Source organism: Geotrypetes seraphini, chromosome 2 (assembly GCF_902459505.1).
Source record: "Geotrypetes seraphini chromosome 2, aGeoSer1.1, whole genome shotgun sequence".
In the NCBI taxonomy this organism is placed as follows: Eukaryota; Metazoa; Chordata; class Amphibia; order Gymnophiona; family Dermophiidae; genus Geotrypetes; species Geotrypetes seraphini.
This window is the reverse complement of record NC_047085.1, coordinates 232,882,971-232,900,311: the sequence shown is the minus strand read 5'-3', so window position 1 is coordinate 232,900,311 and position 17,341 is coordinate 232,882,971. Positions and strand designations below refer to the sequence as shown.

The following is a 17,341-nucleotide window of genomic DNA, read 5'->3' as shown; positions in this document are numbered from 1 at the left end:
ACCACATCTGCCATATCTTCAACGTCCATCCCCTCAAGAGGATGCTGGAGATGTCCCCAAGGGTCCAGGTCCTCATGCATTAGTTAAAACTCTCCTCGGACAACAAGTCCTCATCCAATGCGGTACGTGGGCGCCTGGACGAAGGAGGAGGAGGGGGGACATGAAAAGAATTAAGGGGTCAAAACATCAGGGGATGTGGAAGGAACAAACCCCCAAGACCCCCCTGGACACAAGTAGGACTCCTGAATGCCTAAATGCTTTACACAAAGCAAAAAGAAAATGAGGGGGGGGGAATAACCCTGGTGGTCCCAGCAGGGGACCCTGCTGTAACTTGTCCCTGTTATGTCAAAACAGGGAGAAGGCACCTGAGGCCAAATACAAGATGGAGGGGCTATTTGAGGAAAAATGTCAAAAAACATGCCAAAAATACCCCCTCCAGGGGGTAGCGGCTGAGAAGACTGAACTGTCCCATCTGCTAAAGCAGGCAAAAGCTGGCATCAGCTGAGAGAAAAAACAGCTGACAGGAAAAGACCGGGCTTCCCTGCAAAGCTGTGCTGGCTTACGAGGCACTAGCGGCGGGGAGCCTTGGACACCAACAACTGATGCTGGCGAGACTTCCACAACCGCACTGGCCTGAACAGCTGTTTTCAGGCCGGCCGCCAGTGCCTAGTGTCTGGTCCAAATTGGGCACCTCTCCCCCTGAGAAATTCTCAATTGCTCCATATGTGACCTAGCTGAAAGAAAAGTGCCAGTTAGTTTAAAAATACAGTAATTTTCAGCATATTTAAAGGGAAAGCAACCCTTCAGATTGGCACTATCTCGGGATTTTTTTTTTCCCCCCACAGAACAGACAGAAGGAAGGGTGGATGCTGCAGGGACGGGGACGGGGTGGTGAAGGGGGGTGTGTGTGTGAAAGGGACAGTGGGGATGGGGATGGGGCTGTGAAGGGGACGGTGGTCTGGTGACGGATTTTTTCCCAGTGTCATTCTCTAACTGGCACATCTTCCAGCTTTATAGATGTGGTTGGTTCCCATGATGCATCAAAACTCAGGGGCAGTCTCTGGCATCACATCCAATCGCAGATCAGGGCATCACCTTCAATCATCATAGAGCAGGGCAGTCTTGTCCTCAGTGAGGTCATGATTAAATTTTCTTGCAGACTGGGGGGGGGGGGCATGAGTATTGGCACACCGAGCCATGCTTTTGTCTATTCTGCATCTGACCATTTCTTTGTCCTGTACTTAACACAAGGTAAAATGGATGTCCTTTTTTTTGTAATAGGTGCATTTAGCACAACACCTGGATAAGATGGCTAGCAGCATGGCTGGACTCAAACTTTTCAGACTCCCAGTTTCTTTACTTTAAGTCCATAATTTTAAGCAAACTTAAATAATTTACCTCCAACAAAACTAAATATAATAATTGAGAATATAAGATAAAAGCATACATTCTAATAAGGTTGCAAAATAATAAACTATATACAAAATACTTATTAAACCTTGAAAGAAAGGAAAAGAAGGAAAAAGAGAGGTTGGATAGTATAAAGAAAGAAAGAGACCATTTTGTGGACAGAGTGTGGTAGCATATGACAAAGTGGCATTTGCAGATAATATCACGCTACACTTTCAAACTTATTTACATGAAAAATTAATATGGCTGCAGTATTCTGAAGTAACTGTAATCTCTTATACTCTTTTTTTGGTTATAAACCACTATAAAGAGAGTTACAATGGTAAACAGCTTGTTTCAATGCAGATTGCAGCTGGAATGGTGAAGACTTCTGCCTCAGAACAGAGTGAAAATTGGTTCAAATGCTTTGATGTTCAGGCTGGCAGTTGGACTGAAGCCAGACTGTATCTCAGACCCCCTTAGATCATATGCCGCGAAGGGTGGAGGGAAAAACCCAGCTGGCTCATACCAAAGCCCAACTGGGCCACCACAGGGCCAAACCGCCTGCACTCAAGCTCCTGATAAATCCAGATGCTAGTCTAGCTTCAATGGAACATACCCCAAGCTCCACAAATATTTAAAGCAGGCTGGCTGAACAGGTACTTAAAGCGGTTGCTCTGCCAACTGCAGACTCCTACATCAAGAGTCTGCGTCTTCTCCCAGGCAGAGTTATCCCAAGTTAGTGGGGACCTCTTGGGCACCCAAGCCTCTAGATTTGGATATTTAAAACCCCCCAAAACAACAGAAGCTGTCAAAGCAGATTAGAAAAACATCTTCGCAATCTGACTTCATAAGGAAAAACTGAGGAGACAGGGGTCAGTCCACTGGAGAGAAAGCGGAGCTGAAAGATTGACATCCTTCTGCAGGCACTCTGTGGATTTAGGAACATAAACCCTATGGTTCAGGACTCCTAGACACATTGCACCAGAATAGGACTTAGTTTGTGGTTCTGTATTTGCATAGAGTTTATCTGTGTTCTACATGTGTGACCAAGAGCTTAGAGGAGTGTCCAGGGATGTGACCTCGGAGAGGGGGATGAATTTATTTGTAAGTTCTGCAGCCAAGGCTAGAATAGATGCAAGACCCTAAGGTGAAGTTTCCAGAGGTTGTTGTACAAGAATTAATATTGAGAAATGTTATTGGTGTCATGGCTCCCAGTAGGAAGATATTTGTTGGCTCTCCTTAAGCCCTTTTAGATCCAAAATGATGACCCTTGCTTAAAAATTAGTGAAGACCACGGATCTAGGTTTCACTGTTTTTCAAATTCAAATATCTCTAATGTGTGTGTGTTTTTTTTTAATATAATTTAAAAGAGCATGGTTTTGCTACAGAAGCTATCTTATTTCATCATAGACCTTCAGCTGACTTACCTACCAGCAGCAGTATGGAGCCAAACTGTGCCAAAAATTTTCATTTGTGAATTTTTTTGCCTACTTTGCAGACCTATAGAAATGGAAGCACGTTCGCAAAAGATTTCAAACTTGGCACAGAACCTTGCCCCAAGGTGTTGTATCAAACTGCAAAATTTCAGATGACTAGGTAGTTTTCTTCTGCCATAGTGCTTAAGCAGAGTTGGCGTTTTAGGTCACACGAGGCATGGGAGTGGATCGATTGCTTTTGTTCAACCACCCCTAGCTCCTGACCAAATTGAGATATATCCAAAAAAATTTCAGTTTCATTTGAGACCCTAGACAACACCCCTGTAAAATTTGGTTGGCTTTCAAGGGTGGGGGGTCGAGCATGGGCTCCTGGTCCACTTGACATGGAATGACCCTTATCTTTTTACTGATGATGATTAGTCCAATTTCTAGCTTTCATCTTTCTCTTTCTCCAACTTTGCTATAGTTCAATCTATATTTTTTAGCTTATAGATCACTGTACACCCCTGTGAAACCTCTCACCAGTAGTGTACCTGGCCAAGCAGGAACCCAGGTCTGAGCAACCTCCTGTGCGTGACCATTGGCTCTGCTGATCCCCTACCCCAGAACATGAATATAACAGAGGGAGTGAGGCCTGCAGCTGTGAACAGGCAGACTCGCGACTGCTCCAGCACCAGTGGTGAAACATGATCAATCTTAATTATAGGATAAAACTTGTACTGTAACTATGGCAAATTGTAACCTGTTAACTGTATATTATGCTAACCTGCAAAAAACATTTGCAACAGCTGAAAAATGGATGAAAGACCACAAACTAAAGTTGAACACGGACAAAATAAAATTCCTACCACTCGAAAAGGACAAAACTCCAACCATAACAGAAATAAAATCTATCAAATGCCCCATACAGCCCACCCTAAAACTTCTTGAGGTGATGATAGACAGATTCTACCCATGCAACTACAAATTAACAAGACCATCGATAAGGCATTCGTTGTCATGCACAACCTATAACAAATTCAAAAATTTTTTGACAGGGAACTATTCTAACTCCTGGTCCAGTCCCTAGTTCTGGGACTTCTAGACTACTGCAACATCCTTTACCTGCCCCACAGGCATGATAAAACAATTACAGACTGTACAAAACATAGCCCTCAGACTAATCTACTCACTAACCAAATACGATCACCACCGCATACCTAGATGCACACTGGCTCCTAATGCAAGCATGAATATTATTCAAATTTTACTGTCTCCTATTCAAAGCCCTGAATGGCGCTGCCCCCACCTACCTGACCAATCGCCCTATCCAGAATAAATCAACCAGGCCAAGAACCCAAACTCCATTTACTCATCCCCCAATCAAAGATACACACACAGCACAAGAAGATGTACGATGGCCTACTAGCAACTCAAGCAGCGAAACTTGACCATCATCTCTCCAACTTACTGATAACGCCTGATTACAAAACCCTCTGTACAATAAAATTTGCAAGATAAACTAATGCCAATCCTTAATTATACCTGAACTTGCAAATTTCTGAATAAGTCACAGTCCTCTAATTAGTACCTAATTTTGTAACTCCTGGTAATGTTTAGTTTACCTCTTGTAATCCGCCTAGAACTGCAAGGTTAAAGCAGAATAAAAATCATTAATGTAATGTAACCTGTAACCAGTTCTGAGCTCTTTGGGAAGAATGGGATAGAAAACAAATTAAAGAAATATATGATTTCTACCTAACCAAAGGGCAAAAATTTCAATGAAATATTCCCCCAAATAGTCTTAATTTAAGAAATGTATGTCCTAATTTTGAACTTGGCCTTTTGATTTATTGTACTACATACCGTGTATGTACTTTACATTTGAATGTATGACCTGAAAATGTCCCTCTTTTCTATCTTTTCAGATGTATAATGGATTCGTGTTCCTTTCTTGTTCATGTTCGTTTCCTTTACTCCATTGTTTGTTATCTATATACAAAAATTTTTCAATAAAAATACCTTGACTTAACCTCCTTCTCCCCCCATATCAGAGTGACGAAAGCACAGGCGGAAGAACAAAAGGCTAAAAATGTAAAAAAGGGAGACAAAATTTTTTTCTGATATATTAGTGAAAGGAGGAAAATGAAAAATGGAATTGCTAGGCTAAAAGATGCTGGGAACCAATATGTGGAGAGTGATGAGGAGAAAGCAAATGTGCTAAACAAATACTTCTGTTCTGTGTTCACAGAAGAAAATCCTGGAGAAGGACCGAGATTGTCTAGCAAAGTTACACGAGGAAATGGAGTAGATTCTGCGCCGTTCACGGAGGAGGGTGTTTATGAGCAACTTGAAAAACTGAAGGTGGACAAAGCAATGGGACCAGACGGGATCCATCCCAGGATACTAAGGGAGCTCAGAGAGGTTCTGGCGAGTCCTATTAAAGACTTGTTCAACAAATCTCTGGAGACGGGAGTGATTCCTGGGGATTGGAGGAGAGCGGATGTGGTCCCTATTCATAAAAGTGGTCACAGGGATGAAGCAGGAAACTACAGGCCGGTGAGCCTCACTTCAGTTGTTGGTAAAATAATGGAAGTGTTGCTGAAAGAAAGGATAGTGTACTTCCTTGAATCTAATGGGTTACAGGATCCGAGGCAAAAGGCTCCTACACGCGTCCTGCGCCTGAACCCTTCTCTCTGACATTGCAACATCAGGGGGGAGGCTTCCAGATAGGATGCGCGAGGAGCTGCTGTCCATGGCTTTGTGCACTGCAGCACTGAGGAAGAGGGAGCCGGCCTGAAGATAACACCGGGGAGTGGCATAAAACAGCCAGGCAGGAGCAGGTCAGAAGGCAAGGCACAGCATGGAGGGAGGGAGGGAGACAACGGTAGGGGGCATGATTTTATTTTTGAATTTAGTGATTGATTTTCATCTGCTGTCTGTATTTTGCACTGTTCAGGAAGAAATGCATTTGTTTCTTTTCCTCTGGGGTTGTACTGCATGCAGAGTCTTGCATCTTAGGGTTTGTTTGTATATATAAGTACTTTTAGTTTTTAGTCCCATATCTGCCTGGGGTTATCTGTGTTCTGGTAGGAATGAATATTGAGAAGCATATAGTGTGCTTTGTGTAGTTTAATTTTCTGGTTAACCCTTATGTGTTGTTAATACAATTATATTGTGTGTGTGTGTATAAATATGAAAAATGAATGGAAAAAATGGTGTTACAATTAGCTAGGGGAGTGGGTGACGAGATGGCAGATGAAGTTTAATGTAGAAAAATGTAAAGTCTTGCACGTAGGGAACAGAAACCCGAGGTACAACTACACGATGGGAGTGCTGTTACTGAGTGAGAGTACCCAAGAAAGAGACTTGGGTGTAATAGTGGACAAGACCATGAAGCCGTTGGCATAGTGTGCAGTGGCCGCTAAGAAAGCGAATAGAATGCTAGGTATAATCAAGAAGGATATTAAACCAGAACGAAAGAAGTTATCCTTCCGTTGTATCGGGCGATGGTGCGCCCGCATCTGGAGTATTGCGTTCAATATTGGTCGCCGTACCTAAAGAAGGATATGGCGATACTCGAGAGGGTTCAGAAGAGAGCGACACGTTTGATAAAAGGTATGGAAAACCTATCATACGCTGAAAGATTGGAGAAACTGGGGTTCTATTCCCTGGAGAAGCGGAGACTTAGAGGGGATATGATAGAGACTTACAAAATCATGAAGGGCATAGAGAAAGTGGAGAGGGATAGATTCTTCAAGCTTTCGAAAACTACAAGAATGAGAGGGCATTCGGAAACATTAAAAGGGGACAGATTCAGAACCAATGCTAGGAAGTTCTTCACCCAACAGGTGGTGGACACCTGGAATGCGCTTCCAGATGGCGTGATAGGACAGGGTACGGTATTGGAGTTCAAGAAGGGATTGGACAATTTCCTGAAGGAAAAGGGGATAGAGGATTACTAACAGGTCCTGGACCTGATGGGCCGCCGCGTGAGCGGACTGCTGGGCATGATGGGACCCCTGGTCTGACCCAGCAGAGGCACTGCTTATGTTATGTTAACATAACATAACATAAGTCTTATGTACTATTATGGGGACGGGCTTAGCCCAGTGTTCAACTGCCAGTCCACAAAATAATTTATTTTATTTCCACCGATCCATAGGTGTTAAAAGGTTGAAGAACACTGTTTTAAACAGAGAAAATGTAAAAAAAAAAACCCCAAACAAACCTATTGTGTACGGCCGCCAACTACTGAGATGGCCCACCAACAATTAAGATGCAAGGGCTGAAGCAAAACTAATCTAAGTTTGGGGACAATATTAATCATTCTCCGACATGCTGTCCTACATAAAAACTTTGAGCAACACTGAGCCTAACTATTACAGATACTGCATATATACTTTAATGAAACATGGCGGGCAAGAACAGTCAAGTGCATGATGAGAATGTTATGAGCGCTAAACATTAGCCACGCACGTTCCTGTAACTTCTCGTTCTCACAGCTGGTCACGGCTCAGGCGCAGCGCCGCATCTCGAGCGCTTTCCGTTACGGTGACGTAATGGGGCGGGGACTGAGACGTAGCTGCGCAGCCGGACGCCGCTGGGGCTAGAGTCTGCGCTTGGCGCTTTCTTGTGGAGGAGTGTGTTGCGACGGTGTTGCTTGATCTGTGAGTCTACCATCCAAAGGGCGAAAGAAGTACAATTAAAGGAAGCGGCGAAAATAAGGGACCAAAGGCGCACCTAGCTGTCTGCACGGTTGCTGAGGGAAGGAAGGCTGCTGCCTCTTGACGCTGTGGTAAATAAAGAAAAAAAAACACGATCCGAAGAGGGGAAACGCTATTTGTTTTCCCTCAAAATGTCGGCTCAGGCCCAGATGCGAGCCATGCTGGACCAGCTCATGGGGACGTCCAGGGACGGTAAGCACTGTCCGCGAAAATGGGTTTATTTTGCTGTGCTCTTGCTTGGTAGTTCTAGTTCCGAGAGCTTCATGTTTCAAGGGCTGGACATATTTTTTAACGATGGTTTTTGGTTGTTTGTTTTTTTTTTCCTTTGGTGGGATGAAGACGGGGAGAGAGGTTCTCATGTATTATAGTGTATTTTTTTTCTCCCCGAGGTGGTTACGTCAGGGTGATTGACAGTGCGATTCACTGAAATTTCCACCAATTAGGCTCGGCCGTTGGGTGAGGACCGCCGCTTCCCATGGACTGGCAGGAGAGGCGGCCAATTCGAGGTTAAGAGGGGGAGGGGTCGGCACCGGGCGTGTGGTAAGGGAGCGGGAGGAAAAGAACCCCGAAAAACCATAGTGGGAGCTCCCCGCGCCCTCAAACTGCAGTGGCGAGTCCAAGGAGGGAACAAGTAACCCTTCCAAAGAGAAGGAGATCTAGCCCAAACCATCACTACACCCCGAGTGCTTCGTCACCTGTTCCAGCGGTACTTCCGCTTCCGGTAGTCATTTTGAGAGTTAACAAAAAGAATAGTCTGGGCTCGGCGGCCTTTAGATGAAAAAGGTTTTGTGAGGGTTGAGATTATACCCACAGGTTCACTTGAGCCTCCTCTGTTTTGTTTTGTTTTTTGGTAGAAGCTTTTAATCTTGTAAACCTCTCACATTCAATTAGCAATATAAAAGTTTTGTTGATTATGCTATAAAAAATACAGCTCAGCCATATTGTTTTGGGGTGTCTTTTGTATGATGGTTTCGTTATCAGGTATGATGGTGAAGGGTTATACACGCACACACACACACTTTGACATCTTGTATAACGAAATTTAAGATTTAATTCAAATTTGTGTGGATTATGCAACATTTGTTTTCTCCTGAAAATGTTTAATTTCTGTAGATTAAGATATAGTTATCGGTAATGCATTTGCATGATTTTATTATGGACATAAGGATGTAAAATACTCCTGAGCCAGGCTTTAGAACTGAATGGCCATTTCCACGTGCTATTCATGCTTTACTGCTAGCTGCTAAAAGTCATTAAGAATTTATCGTTTCTGCTTTGCAGTCAAATTTTTCAGAACTCAGCCACATTACTTTGCTGAATGCATAGGAAACTATACTATCCATTCTTGTAATACATGGAAAACAGAAATGAAAGAAAACCATACACTGTTAATAAGTAAAATGATTTCACGATTTAAAAATAGTGTGAAATCTACCATTTAAACAAAACCTGTCAGATTTATGTCAGATTAATTATTTTTCCTATATTTGTCTTGGCACCACAAGCTATACTGGAAATTAATAGGAAGGGGATAGGAGGACATTATGTTCACCATGAAGTGATTGCGATTCCTCTTTAAAATTTGTGCATTAACATTTTCTTTTCCGTAATGGTTGGATATTTATCATTGTAAATTTACAGAATTGCAGTTTCTTTAAAATGTTTATACAGGTATTAGTGCTATTAAAAGTTAAGGTTCCAAGGGATTTGACCAATAAATATTACTGGAACATCTGTATCAGATAACTAGCACAATTATGTTCATTTCTTTATGTAAAAAAAAAAATATATATATATATATATAAATGCATTGTGACACCATTGAGAGATGAATGGCAAGTTACGCTGTAGAAGTTGTCTACAATTAAACTACTGGAGAGATGAGTCTACTTTTTTTGGTCAGACTTGGCATGCCACATTATGTTCCCTTGTTGAAGTCTGAAACAGACATACATTATGGTGAAGAAACGGCTGATGCATCGAGGGAAAGAGTGCTGTCAAGATGGAAGACGTTGACTCCTGTTGTCCAAGTAGTGATGCAGAATATTTTCATTGGGTTTTTGCACACTTTGCTTGTAATCTAAAGAAAAACACTGAAAACAAAATGAAAAATCTGAATGGACTTTGACATGCTTCAAGGACCTAAACTTTTGGAACTTCCACAGCAAAAAATTGCCATACATAATAGCGGACATTTGTCTCTTAGTATCAGGTGTATGACCAGAAGAGAGAGGGAAGGTAAAGGGCAAAATTATTGATATTGCTTACACAATGTCAAAAAATTCCCATTTATTTTAATTTACAGATTAGAAGTTCTAATTCCTGTTATGTCTTAGTTCATGCACTGTGGGTAAAGAAGCTTGCTTTTGCTCCAGTAAATTCTCAGTGAAGTCAAATAATAACTTGTGTTTGAGTGATCAGGTTATAAAATATAGGCAAATATATGAAGCTTGTTTCACAGAGTTAGAATTGACCATCCCACAAAGCTGTCTTAATGCATTGTGGAGATTTTTGATTAAGTTCATGTGTTTTTCAGAAATAGCTCAAGCCAAGTTATATTCAGATAAAGTAAATATTTTCCTGTTCCTGCAGGGCTTAACAGGATTAAATGTCTTGGCCAAGATCGTAAGGAATATTAGTAGAGTTTGAAGCTGGCTTCCCTGGTTCTCTGCTGCTGCCCTAACCATTGAGTTGTAGTTATCTATTGACAATATTTGGGAAAGAACAGCAAATTAGGGTAGGGATGAGAAGCAAATGAATTATTTATTCTATGTCATCAATGACAAGGTAATAGCCATAGAAGTCAATTTTAGAGCAGTAAGCATAGTTGATGACTACTGACAACTGTTCTCAATATATGCTCCAGTTTGGAGATGGTGAATTAAGATTAATTTTGGAGATTTTACCACACAATTTTCAGTTATTAGATAAAGCTTGGTATGATTTATTTCTAAGAAAAAATTGACCTGTAATGTTTTTCTATTTTTTGTACTGTAAATTTTTTTCAGATTTACTGTATTTAAAAATGTGCTGTAAGACTTGAAGGCTTTTCAACTGATTGCTACTAGATCTGGCTGGCACATACATGTTTATCATGTTACAAGGTCTGGTAAGATATAGCAACAAATTGCTTTAAGCCAGGGATTTTGCTTAATCTTTTTTTTTTTCCACCAAATTTCAAAATCTTGTAGAAAAAGTTCATAGTTCAGTTTTTATATAAAATACTTTATTCTTGAATGTGCAGTTTGAATCTGTATAAAATACTGCACATCTATACTGTAGTTTGTTTTGTTATGTAGTATGACCATACATCTTGGACTTTATCTACGGTACTTGTCATGTGTTGTCATAGAACTGTAATCCTTGTTTTTTCTTTGTCTCTTAGTTTAATATCATGGTTTGGGCCAGATATCCTGCATAAAATCAAAAACTACCGTTCTTTAATAAAAGTGAAGTCCTTCCTGTTGTATTTCAGCATAAATCCACTGTCAATCAATGCATGATACCCACATAAAATAGAGGAAAAGCCCACTGCAACTGGTAATGTAGCAGGGGATGCTGATTCATAGAGCATGCAGTATTATGTACTGTAGTTGTATCATACTTTAGGTTACCATTTATATGGTCCCATGCATTTAGTTCATATTATAAATAAATCTATATGATCCTGAGTAAGTTATTCAATGCCCTGTGCTCAAATTAGTGTTTTTTTTAAAAGGGGACTTAAGCTATAAGAATCCAGCAGTTAACTTTCTGTACTATAATGGTAGTTTATGCAATACCTGTTGTAATATTAATTATCTTAAAGTTCAGGAGCATCAATATGCAGAGGCTAAATATGTTTTCTTTAATGGGATTAACATAAGAATTATGTAGAAGAGATGTTGTATATGTGTCTTTTGAAGATGACAAATGATCCTCCTTTTTAAATAAGAGCATTATTTAGTAAGAGAAGTAGATAAGAGGACCACACCAGGTTCAGCAGAATTTCAGCTATAAGATCTTGAACTTAATATTTATCAAAGGATTTTTGCTTTTCATGTTGACATTGAATTGGAGAAATCTTCTGATAAATCAGGCTTATTTTATTTTTTTTATGGTTTAATATTAAGGCCAGTTCTGAATACTCAGTTGGTTGTTCTGAGTATTGGATTCTTGTTCTGATCCTCACCTTCTTAACTCTCTCTATATAACCAATCTATTAATTGGTGCAGTCAAGACAGTTTACCTCTTTGTTAATCTAGTTTTCTGTCAGATATTAACCTCTAATATCAACTATTATATCACTTAAAATTTTTTTTTTTTTTCATGTTCTTATGCCTTTAAAGCACATAGTTTGCTGTAGCTACTAGCACTATTAAATCAGATTTGCTGCTTTGCTGATCCTAATTCAAATTGTACAGAGGCATCATAAAGATACCGTATATACTTTAATATAAATCTACCCAAATATAAACCAGGGTAACCTTTCCCCCCAAAAAGGAGGAAAATAGGTTGACTCAAAAATAAACTGGGGGGGGGGGTTAATATTCAAGTGCCTTACCTTACCCTGCCAGGCTCTGCACCCAGCCACCCTTGCTTCCTGCCCTGCCAGGCTCTACCCTCCCTCCTGATGCCTTGCAGGTCTGCCGTAAGACCTGGTGGTCCAGGACAGGAGGGATCCCTCCTGTTGCAGCTGACTCTGACAACTTTTACTTCCCTCCTGCCTCCACTGCGTACTTTTCAATTCCCTGGTGGTCCAGCAGTGAACCAGGGCAGGAGCGATCTTCCTGCACTTCTGCCCTGTGCAGAGCTGTTCTAAATGGCTGCCGTGAGTTCTCATGGCAGCCGTTGAGAGAGTAGCTCTCCATAAGGCAGAAGCGCAGGAAGATTCACCGCTTGACCCCCCAAGGAAATTGAAAGATACATGGGGGAGGTGGGAGGGAGGTAAAAATTGCCGAAGTCGGCTGGGACAGGAGGTGGGAGGGATCCTCCTGTCCTAGCCCACTGCTGGACCATCAGGTCTTATGACATACTCAGCGGAGGCTTGCAATAGGTCCTGGAGGGGGTGCGGGTGGGTACTGACCTGAATATAAGCTGAGACCCCCCGTTCTTGGACCATTTTTTGGCCCCAAAATCTCAGCTTATATTTGAGTATATATGGTAAATGTACAGCATATACTAATCTAAGATTGACTCAATTTGAGTGAGGCTTACTGGTAATCATATGTGCATGCTTAATCCAGAGAAATGTAAAGATGTAGGGAAAACTATAAAATTCTATTTATTGAAGAAGTTGTTACTAATTCACTTTCTTGTTCTGGGTGAGAAAGTTCATTCATAACAACTTTACCACATATACATATTAAACCAGTTAGCATGCTCATGTTGGGAACAAAATTAAAATCAAGATAAATGCATAAAACTGGCTAGAAAATAAAGTTTCTTACTTGTAAGGATCACTTTTCCATAAAACTTGCACTTATTTTATACTCTTCATATCTTCTTAAAACTGCAAACAAAAGCATCTTGAATTCAAAAGAGTTAACTATTTTATTGAGTAAAAGGTAATAGATTATAACATGGACCTCGGACAGTAACATGTTCCATAATCAAAATGTGTGTTCTGATGGATGGCAGGTGTTGACCAGATGTACCATCTTTAAATGGAGCCTCCATTTGTAAGGCATTCCTTAAAGGCAGTATCTCAAGATGGCTTAGTTTTGCACATAGTCATGAAAAACCTGCTCCTAGTTATCTTGTTTTCACACAGAACCCTGCATACCAGATTACATTCCTTCAATAATAATCAGTTATTCAATATAGGGTGATTTATCAGTCTCTGGGGACCTCCTTTGAATAATCAAGTTGTATATCCACAGTTAATGTGCACCCTAGAGCGCACTGCAGGGTTTACCCACAAACATCACATATCACCCTGGATTTATTTTATTTTCATATTCAAAAGTGCTGTGTGCAAAAGTAATATAAAGAGTTCAAAAGTGTTAAAATACAACATCATTTATAAATCCTTATAAGAAAAAGTTTCCATCACAATTCAAAAATAAATGTAAGCGTAAACTTATCTTAATGTCTGCAAATGTCCAAAAATTTCTTTGAAAGGGGGTGTCTTGGCTAATTGCCCTATACAGTACTCTGTTTTGTGTCCTCCTTCAGGGGCAAACTTAGGGGCATAGCCCGCTATTATAAGATGTTAGCTTCTCCATATTGTGCCATTTGGAGGACCAGAGTCGAGCATTCTTTTATAGTCAGGAGGCCATCTACTGGACCCGCCCCCTTTCCAATGAACTGCTAAAAGGGCATTACTCTTAATACTCCCCTAATGTCTAAATGACCCAGCTGTCAGCTATTCCACAGTATCATTCATACTGTGAGGTGCAAAAGAAGTTAAAGTATAGATCCAAAAGTGTTCTCTAGATAACAGAAATGATTTCCTGTCACAATGGAAAGTGGGAGAAATTTGTTTAATGACACACCCGTTCATATGCTCAAAAGTATGGCCTATTTCCTTGCTATGGGTTACTATTGAGTATTCTGTCGTTTGATCTTGAGACAACTCCAAGGTTCCATCATCTGAGTTCATACTGCCCGGGTTGTGCTCCTCACATACAGTAAATTGCAAGTGCATTCAATAACATATACGATATATGTAGAATCACATGAGGGGTTTTTTTTTTAAAGGAAGTATTGCCTTCCAGTGTCAAGTTACATAAAGAGCAATGACCACAGACCATATATCCTACTATAGCTTCTCTATTCAAAGAGGATTTTGCAACACTTGCCTTCACCAGTCTATCTGACAAATTCTTTCCCCTGGTGAAGGCTATGCAAGGATGTTCCTGGAATGCATCGTGTAACTGTAACACTCTAGGGTGCACATTAACTGTGGATATACCCATGTGGACTCCTTGATTGTTCATAGGAGGTCCCCAGAGACTGTTAAATCACCCTATACTGAATAATTGATGATTATTGAAGGAATGTAATCTGGTATGCAGGGTTCTGTATGCAAATAAGAGAACTAGGAGAAGGTTTATCATGACTATATAATATTTTGACCCCCCCCCCCTCGGATCTTTCTGAGGCCATATAAATTTTTAGTTTTGCAAATACCATGACAGTAATATTCCTCACTCCTAAACCTCCTATATGACATGTGATCTCAGTCTCAAATTTAGTGCAAATTTTCACCAAAGAGAGAACATCCTTCTGGAGTTCATAGGATGTAATACAGAATGTATGATTAACCTATTGAGGCATGTTTGGAAATGCCTAAATCAAGGTTGTAGCACTCAATATATTAGGAGAGAAATATCTTTATGTCACTCTTGGTATCTTACCGTGTGTCGTGATACCCAAGAGCCTTCTCTCTCAGTAGATGCATAGAAAAATCACTTGGGCACTGAAACCTCTAATGTGGCTCTCATGCTTTTCTTCTTCACCACTGTCTGATTTCTTTCCATTAAACTTTTTAGAGATTGAAATGGAAATGTTCCGGTTAGCATAATCTCTTCATTTTCCATAATTCTTTTTGGGTCATAATTCCAGTACTTTTCCAGTTCAGCAGTGTTGTCATGTTTAATACATTTTCTAGTAGATGAGACTTGTACCTTTCTGTATATAGACATTTTCTCTGATTGGAATTAGACAAGCTAGCTACAAAATGAAAAATTGTCTTTAGCTCTTCCTTACATAATCTGCATATGTCTGTTCTATCCTTTTTGTTTTTTCTTATACTCGTGAGCTATCTGTGCTGGGCTGCAGTTATCAACCACCTATCCTTAAGTTTCAGTTCACCCTATCCTTAACCATTCTTGTCTGGTTTTGATCACTATGCTACTGTTGGAGGAATAATTGATCTAATTCTTTAAAAAATGCTTCCTTTGTGTACTTGGAGGGATCTCATTCATTCCTTCTTGTCTGAATGTTCATCCAAGTTTTAATTATGGAATTGGGTTCTGGAGCCTGTGATTGCAGCTCTGTATTTACAATGTATTTCTGTGAGGCCCAATTTCTTTATTGGCTCAAGTAATTTACAGTCATTTTACATTTTTTGTAAATTTATTTTGTGGAAATGAAGGCATTTTCTTGTTCATATATTGAATTGTTCAAGATATTTTAAGAGGCCAGTCAACAGTTACTAATTCCAATGCTATATGAAAGTGAAAGGATTGCAAACTGTTAGTTTAAGGCACTTTTCAGTGTTAGTTTTAATCTCCTTTAATATTCTTTGCTGATTATTTTTTTCTTGGTAATTCTTATATTTATATATGCCTTCCTGTTTAAATTTATTTGCCACCGTGACCAGTTGGAAAAATGTTTCAATTTTGCTCCCAAGGAAGATTGCTTTAGCATATATTTCCTAGTCAAGTCATCCTGCTGTTTATTTGAAAAACTTTTTTAAATGGAATTGCTGCGGTTATAGACCTTTACGTCCTTTACAAACAGCAGTAAGTGCATTTCCTTTGCAACATTCCCATCTTCGGGATTAAGGCTAAATACTCATAACTAAAGAATTGAGTATCCAGTGGATTGAGTATTAAATTAAACAAGAATAATGTGACACTCCATATTTGTACTTTTTATTTGCCACTTTTTCTTGGTGAATTTGTGGTATACCTGACCTGTACCACTCCAGATGGTCCGTTTAGTAGACAGCACATTTTCACTTTATGGCCTTAAAAAGCAAATAGAGTCTTAGGTCAAACTCCTGTAGGCAACAGTATAGGTCCACAGAAGATGATGTCATTTTAGATCTAAAATTTATAATCTGTGAATATCTGCAACGTGACATAATCAGGCTTGAGGAATGGGCATTGACATGGCAGGTTCAATGTGGACAAGTGTAAAGTGATGCATGTCGGTAACAAAAATCTCATGCACAAATACAGGATGTCCGGGGCGGTATTTGGGAAACCTCCCAGGAAAGGGACTTAGGAGTTTTGAACGACAAGTCAATGAAGCCATCTGCGCAATGTACGGCGGCGGCGGTGAAAAGGGCGAACAGAATGCTAGGAATGATAAAGAAGAGGATCATGAACAGATCGGAGAAGGTTATCATGCTGCTGTACCGGGCCATGGTGCGCCCTCACCTGGAGTACTGTGTCCAGCACTGGTCGCCATACATGAAGAAGGACACGGTACTACTTGAAAGGGTCCAGAGAAGAGCGACTAAGATGGTTAAAGGGTTGGAGGAGTTGCCGTACACTGAGAAACTGGGCCTCTTCTCCCTCGAACAGAGGAGATTGAGAGGGGACATGATCGAAACATTCAAGGTACTGAAGGGGATAGACTTAGTAGATAAAGACAGGTTGTTCACCCTCTCCAAGGTAGGGAGAATGAGAGGGCACTCTCTAAAGTTGAAAGGGGAAAGATTCCATACAAACGTAAGGAAGTTCTTCACCCAGAGAGTGGTAGAAAGCTGGAACGCTCTTCCGGAGGCTGTTATAGGGGAAAGCACCCTCCAGGGATTCAAGACAAAGTTAGACAAGTTCCTGCTGAACAAGAACATATGCTGATAGGGCTAGTCTCAGGGTGCTGGTATTTGACCAGAGTGCTGCCGCGTCAGCGGACTGCTGAGCACGATGGACCACTGTTCTGACCCAGCAGCGGCAATTCTTATGTTCAGTAATTCTAGCTGCAGTTTTGTACTTCTAGTAAATGATGGCTTTACTTTTCATCAAGGACAACCAAAAGTACTTTACAGTGATCACGCCTAATAACTACTAAGGCCTGTACTAATCTGAAGTGGTCCTTAGTAAAAAAAAAAAAAAAAAAAGATTTGTGTAATCTGTTTCCATTAAAAGA

General features: G+C 40.5%; 1 protein-coding gene across 3 annotated transcripts in view; it reads left to right on the top strand.

Moving 5' to 3' along the window:
• Nucleotides 1-7,401: 7,401 nt before the first annotated feature.
• The window catches only part of LOC117355978 (putative RNA-binding protein Luc7-like 2), a 258,392-nt gene continuing 248,452 nt past the window's right edge, over nucleotides 7,402-17,341 (top strand). Inside the window, exons 1-2 of one of the 3 annotated variants that reach the window (XM_033935183.1) lie at nucleotides 7,702-7,726; nucleotides 10,543-10,643. Coding sequence is in view for 1 of the 3 variants with exons in the window: in XM_033935181.1 (XP_033791072.1) it covers nucleotides 7,666-7,726 (61 nt within the window). In the remaining 2 variants the exon portion in view is untranslated. Of the gene's footprint in view, nucleotides 7,727-10,542; nucleotides 10,644-17,341 lie in introns of all 3 variants that reach the window. The other 2 variants (XM_033935181.1, XM_033935182.1) reach the window with 2 other exon arrangements.